At 49.3% G+C, this 13048-nt stretch overlaps 5 protein-coding genes across 5 annotated transcripts; 3 read left to right on the top strand and 2 right to left on the bottom strand.

Moving 5' to 3' along the window:
• Positions 1 to 453: 453 nt before the first annotated feature.
• On the top strand, positions 454 to 1631 carry N7455_001118 (Stk19 family serine/threonine-protein kinase; the record flags this gene model as incomplete). The annotated part of the gene is made up of 2 exons (XM_040951012.2): positions 454 to 991; positions 1045 to 1631. The coding sequence occupies 2 exons, from the start codon at positions 454 to 456 to the stop codon at positions 1629 to 1631; spliced, it is 1125 nt and encodes a 374-aa protein (XP_040818025.2).
• Positions 1632 to 1932: 301 nt separating this feature from the next.
• N7455_001117 (SRPBCC family protein) lies at positions 1933 to 3033 on the top strand (the record flags this gene model as incomplete). Its single annotated transcript, XM_040951950.2, has 2 exons — positions 1933 to 2428; positions 2498 to 3033. 2 exons carry the CDS (start codon positions 1933 to 1935, stop codon positions 3031 to 3033), a joined length of 1032 nt encoding a protein of 343 aa, XP_040817634.2.
• A 217-nt stretch (positions 3034 to 3250) lies between these two features.
• N7455_001116 (uncharacterized protein) lies at positions 3251 to 3825 on the bottom strand (the record flags this gene model as incomplete). The annotated part of the gene is made up of 4 exons (XM_040951773.2): positions 3251 to 3447; positions 3502 to 3526; positions 3613 to 3702; positions 3763 to 3825. The coding sequence occupies 4 exons, from the start codon at positions 3823 to 3825 to the stop codon at positions 3251 to 3253; spliced, it is 375 nt and encodes a 124-aa protein (XP_040817594.2).
• Positions 3826 to 5381: 1556 nt separating this feature from the next.
• Positions 5382 to 7205, bottom strand: N7455_001115 (C2H2 zinc finger protein; the record flags this gene model as incomplete). The annotated part of the gene is made up of 1 exon (XM_040951401.2): positions 5382 to 7205. The coding sequence occupies one exon, from the start codon at positions 7203 to 7205 to the stop codon at positions 5382 to 5384; it is 1824 nt and encodes a 607-aa protein (XP_040818150.1).
• Positions 7206 to 10973: 3768 nt separating this feature from the next.
• On the top strand, positions 10974 to 12541 carry N7455_001114 (uncharacterized protein; the record flags this gene model as incomplete). Its single annotated transcript, XM_040951539.2, has 2 exons — positions 10974 to 11450; positions 11504 to 12541. 2 exons carry the CDS (start codon positions 10974 to 10976, stop codon positions 12539 to 12541), a joined length of 1515 nt encoding a protein of 504 aa, XP_040818262.2.
• Positions 12542 to 13048: the final 507 nt, after the last annotated feature.

Below are 13048 nucleotides of genomic sequence, written 5' to 3'. Positions count from 1 at the left end.
CTAACAATCGGAGGCAAGCTGGAAAAAAAAGGTTAGTTACACGATGTGTTTCTCATGACTACGTCATGTGAAGGTGCCAAGTGGTGGAGAAGCAAGTTTGCCTGTGGATTTCCAGGACAAATAAGAATAAACAGACAGATCAAGCTGCTGCATTCAGAGGAGACATGAATATAACTTGGAATGTCCTTGCAAACCAAAAAGATACTGCGGAACCAAGGAAACCAACTTATCCATCGCCTGACATGAGCTTACTGCCCTCGTACCAGTTTTACCCCACTTGAGGGTCGGGATGTTCCCCGTACGGTATTTTGGCGTATTTTTAGTTACAGAACTATGGTAGATCGACTGTGATTGGCGGAATATCTAAATGTCACCTGACACGTAATATTCTCCCCGAATCCGTTGCACGTTGCTGAAAGTTCACTCATGCCATGACCTTGCAATGACCTTGCAATGACCTTGCGTCTCACCTCCGCTCCGGTATCAGGTATCAAAAAACGCAAAACCTCTGCTCCCAAACCCCGCGCTTCGCCTTTTGCCGGTCATGCGCGCCGCAAACCTACATCTGGTGGCCTAAAACCGCCTGCAGATCTTGGTTCCGATGATCCGCTTCCAGATATAGGCGGATCTCATTTTATATCGAAGACCGCACCGGTGCAGAATGTGCTACAGGCCATTCAATATATTCGTGATGGCATGTTCGAAGAACTCCCGGCACGAGCGGGGATGAACAGCACGCGCATCGCAGAAGTCCTCAACCTACGTCGATCTTTGCCTCCGCTCGCCTCGGTGGCCCATGTCCATACCCTTTTAGAGGCACCGACACAGGTGGAAAGGGAAATCGTCGAACAGATTCAAACGGGTCGGATTCGGCGACTCATTATACCCGGTCGAGGCAATGATGCCGCAGGGCTGGGCGATTGTTTGGTGCTAGCAGAGGATTGGGACAAGCTGGTGCAGGAAAGTCCTGCATTGGAACAACCGGTCAAGGGTGAGTTTTCGAGTCAGGATACTTTGAGCGTCATGAGCTGAACGGTTTTGCAGAGAAATTCCTTGATATTCTGAAACGTATTGGGACCTCCTCGGCGATATCGCAGGCGGTCTTCACGACAGATGAGTACAGGGCCTTGCTCCGGGCCGGGTTTATTGTCTCCTCGTCTTCTTATACACAGGGCACATTAAGTATTGCATCACTTCCTAGTTTACCTCAAATGGCGACTTCGTCAGCAAGTCGAAGCGAGTCTATCTCACACTCCGAGCGCCCCGTGCAGTCAGCTGCCCAAGCTCGTGCAGCAACTCTGTTCTTGTCTCTTCCTAACACGGGCACATATCTCCGCTTGTTAGGATCAGGTCGTGCACATCTGCTCGCTCTTCTCCGGCGGTCCGCGTCTGGGGAAGCCCCTCTGGGTCTGTTGAAAGATCGATGGGATGGAGCCGTTGAGACTGAGAAGAGTTTCCATGTAGCCAAGCGAGCCCGTGGCGAGTTTGCAGGGGTCCTGCCGGGTAAAACTAGGAAATGGAAAGAGCTATATGGGATGCACTTTCGATGGGTGCTTGAAGAAGCACTAGGCGCGGGACTTGTGGAGATGTTTGAGACTGGCAGCGTTGGACCTGGGATCCGCTGTCTATAGCCTCTATATCCCTTACCTAAATTGTTACCCGGGTGGTAAATTGATCAATAAGATCGATCATATACTTATTTGGTAGATAAATTGATCAAATCTACCGAGAAGATAGTTGTGTTCATGAAAGTCATCTAAAGAAGCAACCTTCAAATTCTCACATAATCTAGGTTTGTGCAAACAAACAAGATAGACAATAATCTCATCCTTAAGATTTGTTTTGTTTTCTAACTTCTGGCCTTTTCTTTTTAAACCCACCCTCCATCTACATATCTACTTTCTTCGCCAAGCCTTCTTGCCTCCATCCATCATGCCCCTAATCCAACTAGAGCCACATCTATTCACCAGCCTCCCCCGGCACCCAGATCTTCAGGGGGATGCCAACACCCGAGATCTGCGGGAATTCATCCAGGCCACCCTTCTTGAAGCTCAGCCTCTTCTAAACCAGTTCCCATCAACATTGAAACCAGACTGCAAGCTGCGCTCTTCTGCACCTTCAAAGGCAAAGGTGAAACTTTCACGGGGATGGCGAACACTCCAGTCCCCCCAGGAGGGTCCAACCCCCAATAAGGAATTCTGGGTATGTCGCCAAAGCGACCACCTAGACACTGATCGTCTGCCTGGGACAGTTTCCCTATGGGAATTCCACGACGGGCTGCGGTACAACCATGCCGAGCACGAAATGGAGTACACACCCAGTGTGACGGGCGTAAAGCAACTGCTGAAGTGGAACGAGCCGAGAGAATGGGATCTCAATCAACCAATTACTGTTGGAAACATAAACTACAAACATTTCGAAGTCGAACGTATGTATAAAAATCCCGCGAACAAAGCTCACACACATAAAAGGACAGCCCACTGAAACTCAAGTCCAGTCAATCTTATTGTCCACACCTTCCATCCACAGGCACTAATCCGGCCCCGGGCCTTCATATCCTGGACTATGTCGGCGACCTTCGCGAGCTCATACCCAACAGCCCAATCCACCCCAAATCACGGCTTTATCACTGTACAGATTCCTTTCTATTTGACAAAACCGATCATCCCGGGATCCCAGTACGAGGGACTCTATGCGCAGATCATGGACGCCGTCCCGCAGCGCGCAGTCTTCGCTTACTATGCCAGTCTCGAGCGGGTTGAGCGTGTGCGGCCACCTACCCCGCCAGCTCCGGGTCCGTCGGCTTCGACAGATATGAATGCCGCTGCTACGAATCCTGAGCGTTATCTTCGCTGGACTATGTTAACGACTTCTGAAGCTGGTGGGAAGATTCCTAAGTGGGTTCAGCGGAGCTGGATGCTGGGTGGAGCGCCGCGGGCTGTTGTTTCTGATGTGGGATTGTTTATTCGGTGGACCCTGAAGCGGAGGGAAGAGAGGAGATTGGAACAGGATTCTCAAATGGGGGAGGGCTAACTTGTTGTTGGTCTGTTGAATTTCTTTATTGACCTTCACTCTACTATGTCATCTCGGATAGTTTCAGCGGCTGTGGATTACGATCAACATGCAGAACCCTTAAAAGTTAAAAACAAACAAGTACAAAAGCAGGATATACTATTTCTTTGTAAGACACCCGAACTCATCGGATCACACCGTACATGTATCTTTCAAACATATATTCTTCGTGATGATTTCACAGGCAAGCCTTGCCAACACCAAAAGCCTGCAACGCAGCAGATATAGCAATGACAATGGCCGTATCATTGATACCATACTTAGCATACCAGGCAGTGCTACTCCAGAGCAAGATATTCACGATACCAGCCATGGCTTTGTTCAGTGGCTCCTGGAGCAGACTGGAATCTCGCGACCATTGCCAGTGAAGAAGACCTGTTGATAATCATCGTTAGAACTTGACTAGGAGGAATGATACTATGAACGTACCAGTCAATAGAAAGAAACCACTCCCCTGTTAATACAAACCGAATACAGTCAGTATAAAGCAAAATAAGCGTGATTGATATTGGGACAAGTCAAAACCAAAGTTCAACGCACCTGGTACCAACCCAGAGTCCCACAAGTCCATGAATTCGTGCCTGCGATAGCTTTGAATCTTGGGTCAGCTGTCCATTGTCTGCCCTTGATCTATGCAACAATCAATATTCAATATAGTTCTTCAGGAGCTTCTGGGATTGGGAATAATACCGTGTGTCCAACAGAAAGCAACCCAAAGACTGCAGCCGACGCCTGCAGGAGTGTAGAAGACATTCTCAAAACTACAATGTGTGAAATAATAGAATGTTCCAAAGTGTTGTTGGTGAGATGTGTACTAGTCGTGGAGTGTGTTTACTTAAGAGGTCTTTGAAGTGCCTCGGCTCAATTGTTGGGTGTGAAGATGCCCCTTACCCCTAAGGTGGTGGGGGGGATATACACCGCCGCGGCTATTATGTTTAATTGTACTTCATCCTACTTCACTCAGCTTTACTCTTAATTAAAGATAAAGACTTGATCTCTAGAATATAAAGGTAGGGATAGAGAGGTAACTAGAAGGGAGGGGGGGGCATTGACCCCTGGGTTTGTCCGAAAACGTGGGAGAGCAATAAATTGGCTACATCATACCATAACCCCTATCGAGAACATTATCAGCACTCAACCAAAATCCTCGTGGAACCCTGTTGCAGGGGCATAACTAAGCAGTGGCAACATGCAACAGAGTGGGGAACGGATCTCAGAATGTTATCCGTGACATCTTCATCGTGGTCGATTTGATGTTCAAGAACTATAACTTTGAGTCTCTGTCAGTAACACGGAACACCTGCAACTCGTTCTGGCCAGGGTTTTGGCCGCAGTACTTGGACGCGAAAGGTCAGGGTCATGTCATCAAATTCAACCTTTGCGCGGTTGGAAAAATGTCTATTAGTAGCTTGAGATTCTGACCAAAGGAATTCCGGCAGGGATGTACGAAGGTTAAATGGGAGGATGATCTCGCCAGAATCCACTAATCATCCTAGTAAGGGCAGTATAGAGGCTATTGTGTAGTAAGGAAGATATATTCGAGGAAGATCCATGGCCTAAGAGGAAAGAGTCATGGATACCTAGGTACTCCGTTCTACCCAAGGTAATAGAGGTTATGTCGACATTTTCCAATCCAAAGACCAAACAATATCTCTACTCCGAGTCTACAGACGAAGCTGCGAAAGCTCAACAAAATGGAAAATCGAGAATGATTACAATGCATCTCGTAAGGATTGAAGAGTATATTATCACTAAGTCGGGAATAGCAGATTACGAATAAAAACTCCAAACCAGCGTAATCCATGCACATATCCAAACACAATCACATGACTCCATCTTTCACATGGAATCGACAGGACACAGGGGGGTCCAGGTCGCGGTTTGGTGAGAAGCAATGTTCTCTATTCCATCGCGATGTCAGACCATTTTTGTTTGACACACCAAACTCCTTCGGCTGTTCAAAAAAAAAAAAAAAGAGTGGGGAAAAAAAGGACACACTTTGCAGTGCACTCCAAGTATGAATAAAGTAGGCTAGAACGGAAAGGCTCCCCCGGGTGATATGACTCCGGGAGTAGAGGGGGAAATGAAGAAGAAAAAAAAAAAAGAAATGGGTAATGGGGCATAGAAAACACCGACGCCGGCGACTGTCGGTATGGTGATCATGAAGGCATCAAGGTTGACCCTCAAGGGGGGATAGGATAATCAAGACGTATGGACAAAAGTGAAGAAGGAGGGGAGGGCATAGCAGCCAGTTTATGTAGCTGACGGTGAGCCATATCATACACACTAGAACCACACCTAGGAACGTATTACCGCGGTCCGGCATTATTCAAGTTTACTTCCACCGGAGCCGGGGGCACTGAGTTGGACGACGCAACGTGCGCCCGTAAGGCAGCAACTTCAGTGCGCAAGCCTGTCAACTCGTCGTGCATTGTCCGCACGTACGCCCAAAGCTTATCGATTTGACTGGCGTCATTGGAATTGGCATCCGGCCCATCGAAGCCCTTGAGATGAGATAAACTGTGCGTACTGGAGTGGCTGTGCGAAGGAGTGTGTTTGTTTGCAGCTTGCATGCCAAATCGAGCATCCGGGGAGGTCATACCCGGCGGCGGAGGCAGCTGGGGTGCGCCTGGCTGTGGCAGGGGCAAGCCTAGTGTAGGTGGTGCGTGGTTCGAAGATTGGTTCGCTCGTCCGAAAGAGGACTGCGGGTGTGGCAAGGACTGTCCCATACCGGTACCGGGAGAGTGTGCGCGGTGTGACGGTGCACCATCATGTTGCGATGAGAGAGCGTTCGGGGACAGAGGTTTAGGGCTGTCACTAATATTGTTGGAAGGGAACATAGACGAGCTCGAGGTGAGTCCCGCAGGCGGGAAAGTCATGTGTGTAGGCTGCGAAGCCGATGTTGACACGCTTGATCCACCATGGTTGGGCGGGGGTGGGAAAAGGTGGCTGGGACGACCGGCGGCAATTGGCGGGTAGGTGTTAGACTGGCGTGAGTGAATTGAATCAGACCGAGCAACTGTATCTGCCTCGTGCTTGCGGATGCTCGGCATGGTCATTCGTCGCTCGTCTTCTTCGTCCATGCGCTCAGGTTCTGCTGTGTACATCAACCCATCCATGTCGTCATGCCCCCCGGGCGCACCGTCGCCATACTCGTCGTCTGCCGCAAAGCTGCCCATACTCGCGCGTCGACCCGCGCAGCCTCCCTGTCCTTTATTGTGCCGAGCAAGCGCATCACCTCGGGCGAAACGACGTCCACATTTAGGACAGATGTGTGGTCGCTCGCCGGTGTGCAGCTTTGTGTGACGCTTCAAATCGTGTAGTCTTCGGAAACGTGACTGGCAGGTTTGACAAACGAAAGGCTTTTCCTGACTGTGGGTGAGCAGATGGCTTTTGAGATTATGCTGCCGCGTAAATTCTGTCGCGCAGTATGGACAGCGGTGTTTCTTTGCTGATGGAGAGCGAGGGCTGCCGCGGTTGTAGCCTGCGTTCGGTAGGCTCAGTCCGCGACGCGGGTCGTTAATATTACCCGTAGGCATCGGATATGAGAATGCTTTGCCATCGTGGTCGATCTCGGAGTCATCGCGCGACCGTCGATCTCCATCCTGAGAAGTGGATTCCTCAATAGGACCAGGGCTGGCTACAGTCGAGGTATGCATTAGTGAGTTGTGGTGATGATCGTTTGATCCGTAAGGGTCCGACGGCGATTCGGTCGCGTGTGAGTCGATTTGCATATGCTCCGGCGATGCATGGACTGAAGGCTCATGAATCGGGCCACCTGGCGACTTTTCACTTGCACCCAAAGCCTCCCGGGCCACCTGCGAACTGTTTCGTTCGGCGTCCTTCTCATGCTCCGGCCGATCCGCCGGTACTGATGTTGGACTTGTCATCGGAGGAAGTTGGTCTCTCGATCGTGAGACGTGTAAGCCGGCGCTGGCAATCGAGCTCAGGCTCTCGGGTTTGGAGGATTTAAACAAAGAGAGGGGTTCAGAGCTAGTGATAGAATTTGCAGATAGCGAGTTGGAGACGGCGATGGGCTCGTTGTTCGACATCAACGTCGCCATGGAGAAAGAAGGTTTCGCGCCAGCCTCAAAGGGTGGACGGGTAAAGGCGATAGCTACTTGAGATGTCATGTTAGGACAATGCAAGGAAGATTGGTGGGGGAAAGGGATCTTGACTAACTTTCATCCACCAGGATATATCAAAGTGTCAAGCAGACGAGGTTGGGGGGGGGAAAGAGAGCGAAGACCAGGGCGTGTGGGGCGTTTCTCACGAGTGTGGCGCAAGCTGACGAGTGGTTTCAGCTTCAAACTTGTCAAGATCCACCTGAATGATCCCAGGGGCTTAGGCCTTTAAAATAGCGATCGGGGAATGAGTGGATGAGATTCAATGGTCGTCTGAAGTTTGGAACGGTTGGGCGCAGGAACAAAATAAGACAAAGAGATGGAGAATCTGAGTGGTGAAGACAGAAAGTGGATGGGGTAATGAACTAGTCTCATACCATTTGCACCATTTACCGTATCAGACTCGAAGGCAAAGAAAAAAAAACTACAAAGAGCGTGAACGTGTGAACAGAAACCGGGCAGGGGATGATATGTTTGGTGGGGACTCGAGAGTCGAGGCTCTGGAGAAATGAACCCTGAGGCAGTGAAGTATTGAGTACTTGATATTATACTGTAAATATTATGTGTTACCAAGTATACAGTACCTTATTTGGATTGAGGCTGTGTAGGCCGCTAGCACTTTTGTGGCTGGCTCGTGGGGCACTTTCTGCGGCTGACCTCTCATTTAAGAGTACACGTCGCCTTACATTTCACTTACATTTCAGTTAGATACAGAAGCCTAATCTGTATGATATACACCTTCATGAGCCTTATAAGCAGCATGAGATCATGCCTCCACAAACCGGTATTGTTGTGGCTTTTGGTATGGAGTGGATATCTAGGCCGCAAAGGAGGCAATCGGAGTGATGTCACCCTGGAGACCCGCGCATAATATATTGTACACAATACACTCTAATTTCAATTTACTGGAACGCCTGGTCTGTTGGAGATCTGTAGATCGAGTGGAGATTGTATTGAGGGTTTTCTACGCGTATTCCCTAGTAGTAGTACATCCGCGCAGACTTTATCCATGGGTGTAATAATATTCTGACCCGTTGACTACAACAGACCACTTGGATTCTTTAGGTACATTATTAGCATGTCTTATTGTCCAAGAGTACCTTGGTAATACAAAGCACAATACATTTGCTGCGCCATGTTTTAGGCAGTGAACTTCTAACGTTGTACTATTGTAGACGCCTCAGGTGGCTCGGGGGATCGACTTCCACGCAGAGCCCCATATAACAGTACCACGCTGATTCACGCTAAATACATGTTATTAGGCAGTCTCAAAGATATATAGATCTATGAACATCTAGAACATGCCATTTCTTCTAGCCTGCATTGATTGAAAGGCAGAACATTCTATAACACATTACATTCAGGAACCAAGGAACCGTGTGGAGTGTCCTGGGGGCCATCCGAGGTTGTTCAGCCTTCTACGGTTGCTTACTCCACTCCCAAAAATAGCCCGTGGCTGATACTTGTCATTCCCTATATTACCTGCATGAAATGCGAACTTTCATAGCCGAGTCTTGCAGATAAGTTGGAATGTTTGTGTTACTCGACAGGATTGATATTCCACCCACGGTGGCGTCGAGACTCCCCATCAAGCATTCGCTATGCCAATATCTCAATCAGATATCTGCTATAACAGGTATAATGGACCATCTGTTTTCGTTGTGCAAATTATCATCCTGAACGTTGGGATCTCCTTGCGGAATAGCTGTTCATCATGCAGGCGCCACCAGCGAAGTCCCCTACTTGATTCGCTGTACATTATGATCACCCCTATTGAACCAGCCTAAAACATTATGACACTACGGAGTAGTATCTTCCACATTAATTCGTGCTGACTAAAAACAAGTTGAGTGGACTTTTATTTGGTAGGTCGCTAATAATTGCACACCGTATTTGCACTTGATGACTGCTTTGATCTTAAAAGCTCCACTGAGAGCTTTATGATAGTTGATGCATTCCAGACTTTCACATGACCATAATAGCAGGTATCACTTTTGAGCCGACTCTACTAGAACATCCATGGATGCCTTACGAGCGGGATGGGATGTAGGGCTTCTGATATTTAGCACGGAAAATACTTCAGATCCTATGAAAGCTGCGCAGATATTGGCAATCAGCATGAAACGACCTATTCGTATCAGAATATTGATGACGCTCTTGTGATAAATAACTTGGCGGCGTTTCCGTGGCCAGTCACAATACCAGAGGGGCTCGTTCAATTCTATTATGGGATCTTTTCGACCATGGTGCGCGTCTCCTGGCCAACCAGTTATAGTAGGGGCGGTTCCCTCTTTTGGTGATAATAGCGAGCAAATACTGGAGAGAAGGAGACAGTATCAATTGCTTGCGAGCTTGGTGCTCTTTCTCGTCGGTGGTTAAACTGTGTATCGAAGATCCCATTCTATTGAGAGATATCCGATATATGGCGGTGATATGACTGATTGATTGACTGCAAAGCGATGACCTCACTGGACCCTTTTCTCCATAAAGCTGACAGACTTTTGATAGACGAAGAGATACTGGAGATAATAAGAAAAGAGAAGACAAAAGGGAGTGAAGGATACTAGTACTGAGGTATATCTCTTGACTAAAATGGCATGCTATGCATATTTGCAGGGTAGGTGGCGTTCCTACCTGGGCGGCTACCCATCTCAATATTCACGCATACAAAGATATAGAAACGATTGTACTAATTATATCCAACTTGACTGATTCTATATTAGAATCGAAATCTTGACCTATAAGATGAGGATATGGTATGAGAAGGTAAGTATAAAGGACAATGCAATTTGCACACGGAATATTGGTTACTGAAAATAGACGGAATAGAGAGATCCTCGACTCCGTACTCCGTACTCCGTAAGGAGTAGAAAGGTGACGAATATGCGTGAGCTAGGCACTATCACGGGTGTGACTCGGTTTGCACAGTAAAAATAGCCTGGTGCACAGACCCTCAACTGTTTTCCCCTCTCCAACTTCTCAAACCCGCAATAGCCAAGGTGCTTAATCGAGGTATATGACTGGGCCTTGAATTTGGGTTGACCGGGTACTTTCATCCAGTCGTTCACATCTTCCCTGTTTCCCTCGGACCGCTCATTCATCTCACACACTAAAGCGGTTCTGCATTCCGTGTGGTTGGACGATCGGCGGATTAGCGCCGGGCTGGGGGTGATGAAGGTGCATCGTGAGGAGCGAGTATGCCCGCTACTCGATCTCACTGGCCCGTTACTCCACTGTGACAAGCTTGGCTGATCACTCCCGCCGGCCAGTCACACTCCCCTCCCAACGCCTCGAGGTACAGTGCACTTGCAGCCAGAGGGCTTGACAGGCTTTGAGTCTTCCAATCATGTCCCTGGCCCCTGCTGCAAATTCCCCCTCGGCGCTTACTCTGGCCCGACTCAAGTGACGAGAATCAAAAGCCTGCATTTTGGTCCCCCCCGCCTCTCGGACCATGCCAGCACTCAAACATTATTGATATTCAAGGTGCCCAGGCCGGTTCCTGTCACTTTCTGATTATCTTCAAATTTTCTTTTTCGTTTTTGATCACCATCTGCTGCTTAATCCCCGTGTACGCAGGCTTCGCACACGGTATCGGTGATTTATTGCAAACCTGATATAGTTCAGCCCTTGTCCCACCACACTTGTAGTTTGTGGTGTATACTCGACTCGATTTCGGGTCGTTTTATTCCCAGCAGCCAGACCTGTGGCCGTCAAGTCGAGAGCTGGCTCTCTTGACCTAATTGCTTGATTTCTTTGCCTGCATTGTTCATCGACTCAATGGCAGTATCAGACGATAGCCGAGACAACTCTCCTGTGACCTACGACCCCGTCGTCCCTACGGATCTTACCCGTGCCTCTTATCACAGTGCAATGGGCCCTCCACCACAGCACACCGTGCGAGAGACACGCAGCGGCTCTGATACGAGCAATGCCTCGCTCAAGAGTCCGCGCACTGCTCGATTCGCCGAGGCCACATCAATTCACTCTCCCATCGACCGCACAGAAGCTGGGCCATCACCTTTTGCCGACCCCCCCAAGACCCAGGCGAGGGGGGATGTTGGAGATGTGGGATTCGGTTACGTGGGAGCGAACAATGAGCATGCGGATGACCAGGTGCCAATGTCACCCTTCCGACCTGACCTGAAGGTGCCCCAGACGGCCAAGTCATTGAACCCTCTCAGTCCAACTTTCCGTGAGGAGTACTTGCTTGAGAAGCAAGAAAAGAAGGCCGAAGTGGAGAATGCCCGAGACTTGGTAAGAAAGACGCCGAATTATGCCAATCAATGCAAGTTACTAATTGTTACTAGAGAATCAAACTCCGCGTCCGGATCGCCAAGGTCTTCCTGCGTTTTGTTAACTTCGGCTGCAGTCTGATTGTGTTGTCTCTGCTCGCCGTGACATTGACTGTCTTCAACGCAACCAAGCACCTGCCCACTCGTAACAGCCTTCCTGCCTGGGCAGAGGGCACCAACCCATGGGCTCAATACCTCCTTCTGGGCATGGCTTGCGTTTCCTTATTTGCTTGTCTAATCGTGTTCTGGGCCTACCGAAAGGGCGGTCACGGACGCGCTGAAAAGACCGCCGTCTACTACACCGGATTCTCAATCGCCTTCTTCGCCGTGAACCTCATTATGTGGATCGTCGGCGCAGCAGTGTACCAGCACTCCAAAGCCACAGGAGACAGCAAGGACATGTGGGGATGGTCCTGCGCGCAGAACACCCGCGAACAACTCTACCACAACAGCGTCGACTATGCTCTCCTTTGCCGTCTACAAGACTGGGGCCTTGTTTGCGCCATCATTGAAGTCGTCATCGAAGTCCTGGTGATCCTGATCTACGTGGTAGTCTTCTACCGCGTCTGGAGCAAGCGCAAGCTGATGAAGTCCATGGATACCCGCGATAACGCCCGTTCAGATCTATATCTCGCCCAGCTGCGCCTGCAATCAGCCCCGAATACCCCCGGCTTCGCAGGGTTCGCTTCCTATCCTCCTAAGTCCCCCTTCTACGCCGCCGGCCCCGTGGACCCTTACTCGGCCGCTGAGAAGGGTATGGCTCAACCCCAGACTACTCAGTATGCCTCACCGCGTTCGCCTACCCGCCCTACCCCATCCTTCCAGCTCCAGCCGCCTCCTATCAAGGTTCAGCAGCCAAGCCCGCAGACTGCCCAGGAGGAGTTTGCTCCTCCTTCTCAATACTCGCAGTCGCCGCCTCCTCACAGCCAGCGCCAGAGTCCGCCTATGAACAGGGGTAGTGCTCCCGGCGAGCGCACTTACGATTCTGTGCCGATTCCTGGGGCTTATCAGAGCCCCATGGTGCCGGCATTCCCGCCCCCTGTACGCAAGTAAATTTGAATGACTGCAAGCTTGCTTTTGTCTTTCTTTTGACTTGGGGTGTTTTGGTTCCCTTCCATTTTCCCTCGTGGGAAATGAAAGTGCTTAAAAACATGAAAAAAACCTTTAAAAAAAAGTGGAAAACCCGAAAACACAATTCAGGCCGTCAGTTTCGATCGATCTGGTTCAAAATCGAACACTTGTTCGACCTTCTTTTGTTTGCCCTCTCCTTGTTATGGAGTTTAATGTACACCCTGGGGCATGTGGAGTTTTGGTGTGAGATACAGATACCTATTTGACCTTTGGTACTCCGTACACTGTTGGTGTATTTACTTTCTTTCCATTTGGTTTTTGTCCAATAAATGAATATATTGCAATGATACATGAATGAACTCCTTACCGATCTTCATCCCAACGCCGTAGGAGAATTTTAGCAAGCGTTGGTGCCAGCACTCAACACCCAAGTGACGAACTGAGCCTACCTTAACTTAAGACTACTTGGATATTGCACGAGAAATTATG

Source organism: Penicillium solitum (assembly GCF_028829755.1).
Source record: "Penicillium solitum strain IBT 25940 chromosome Unknown utg000001l_segment0_segment0, whole genome shotgun sequence".
NCBI classification, from domain to species: Eukaryota; Fungi; Ascomycota; class Eurotiomycetes; order Eurotiales; family Aspergillaceae; genus Penicillium; species Penicillium solitum.
The sequence above is the reverse complement of the archived record's forward strand: the minus strand, read 5'-3'. Positions and strand labels throughout refer to the sequence as shown.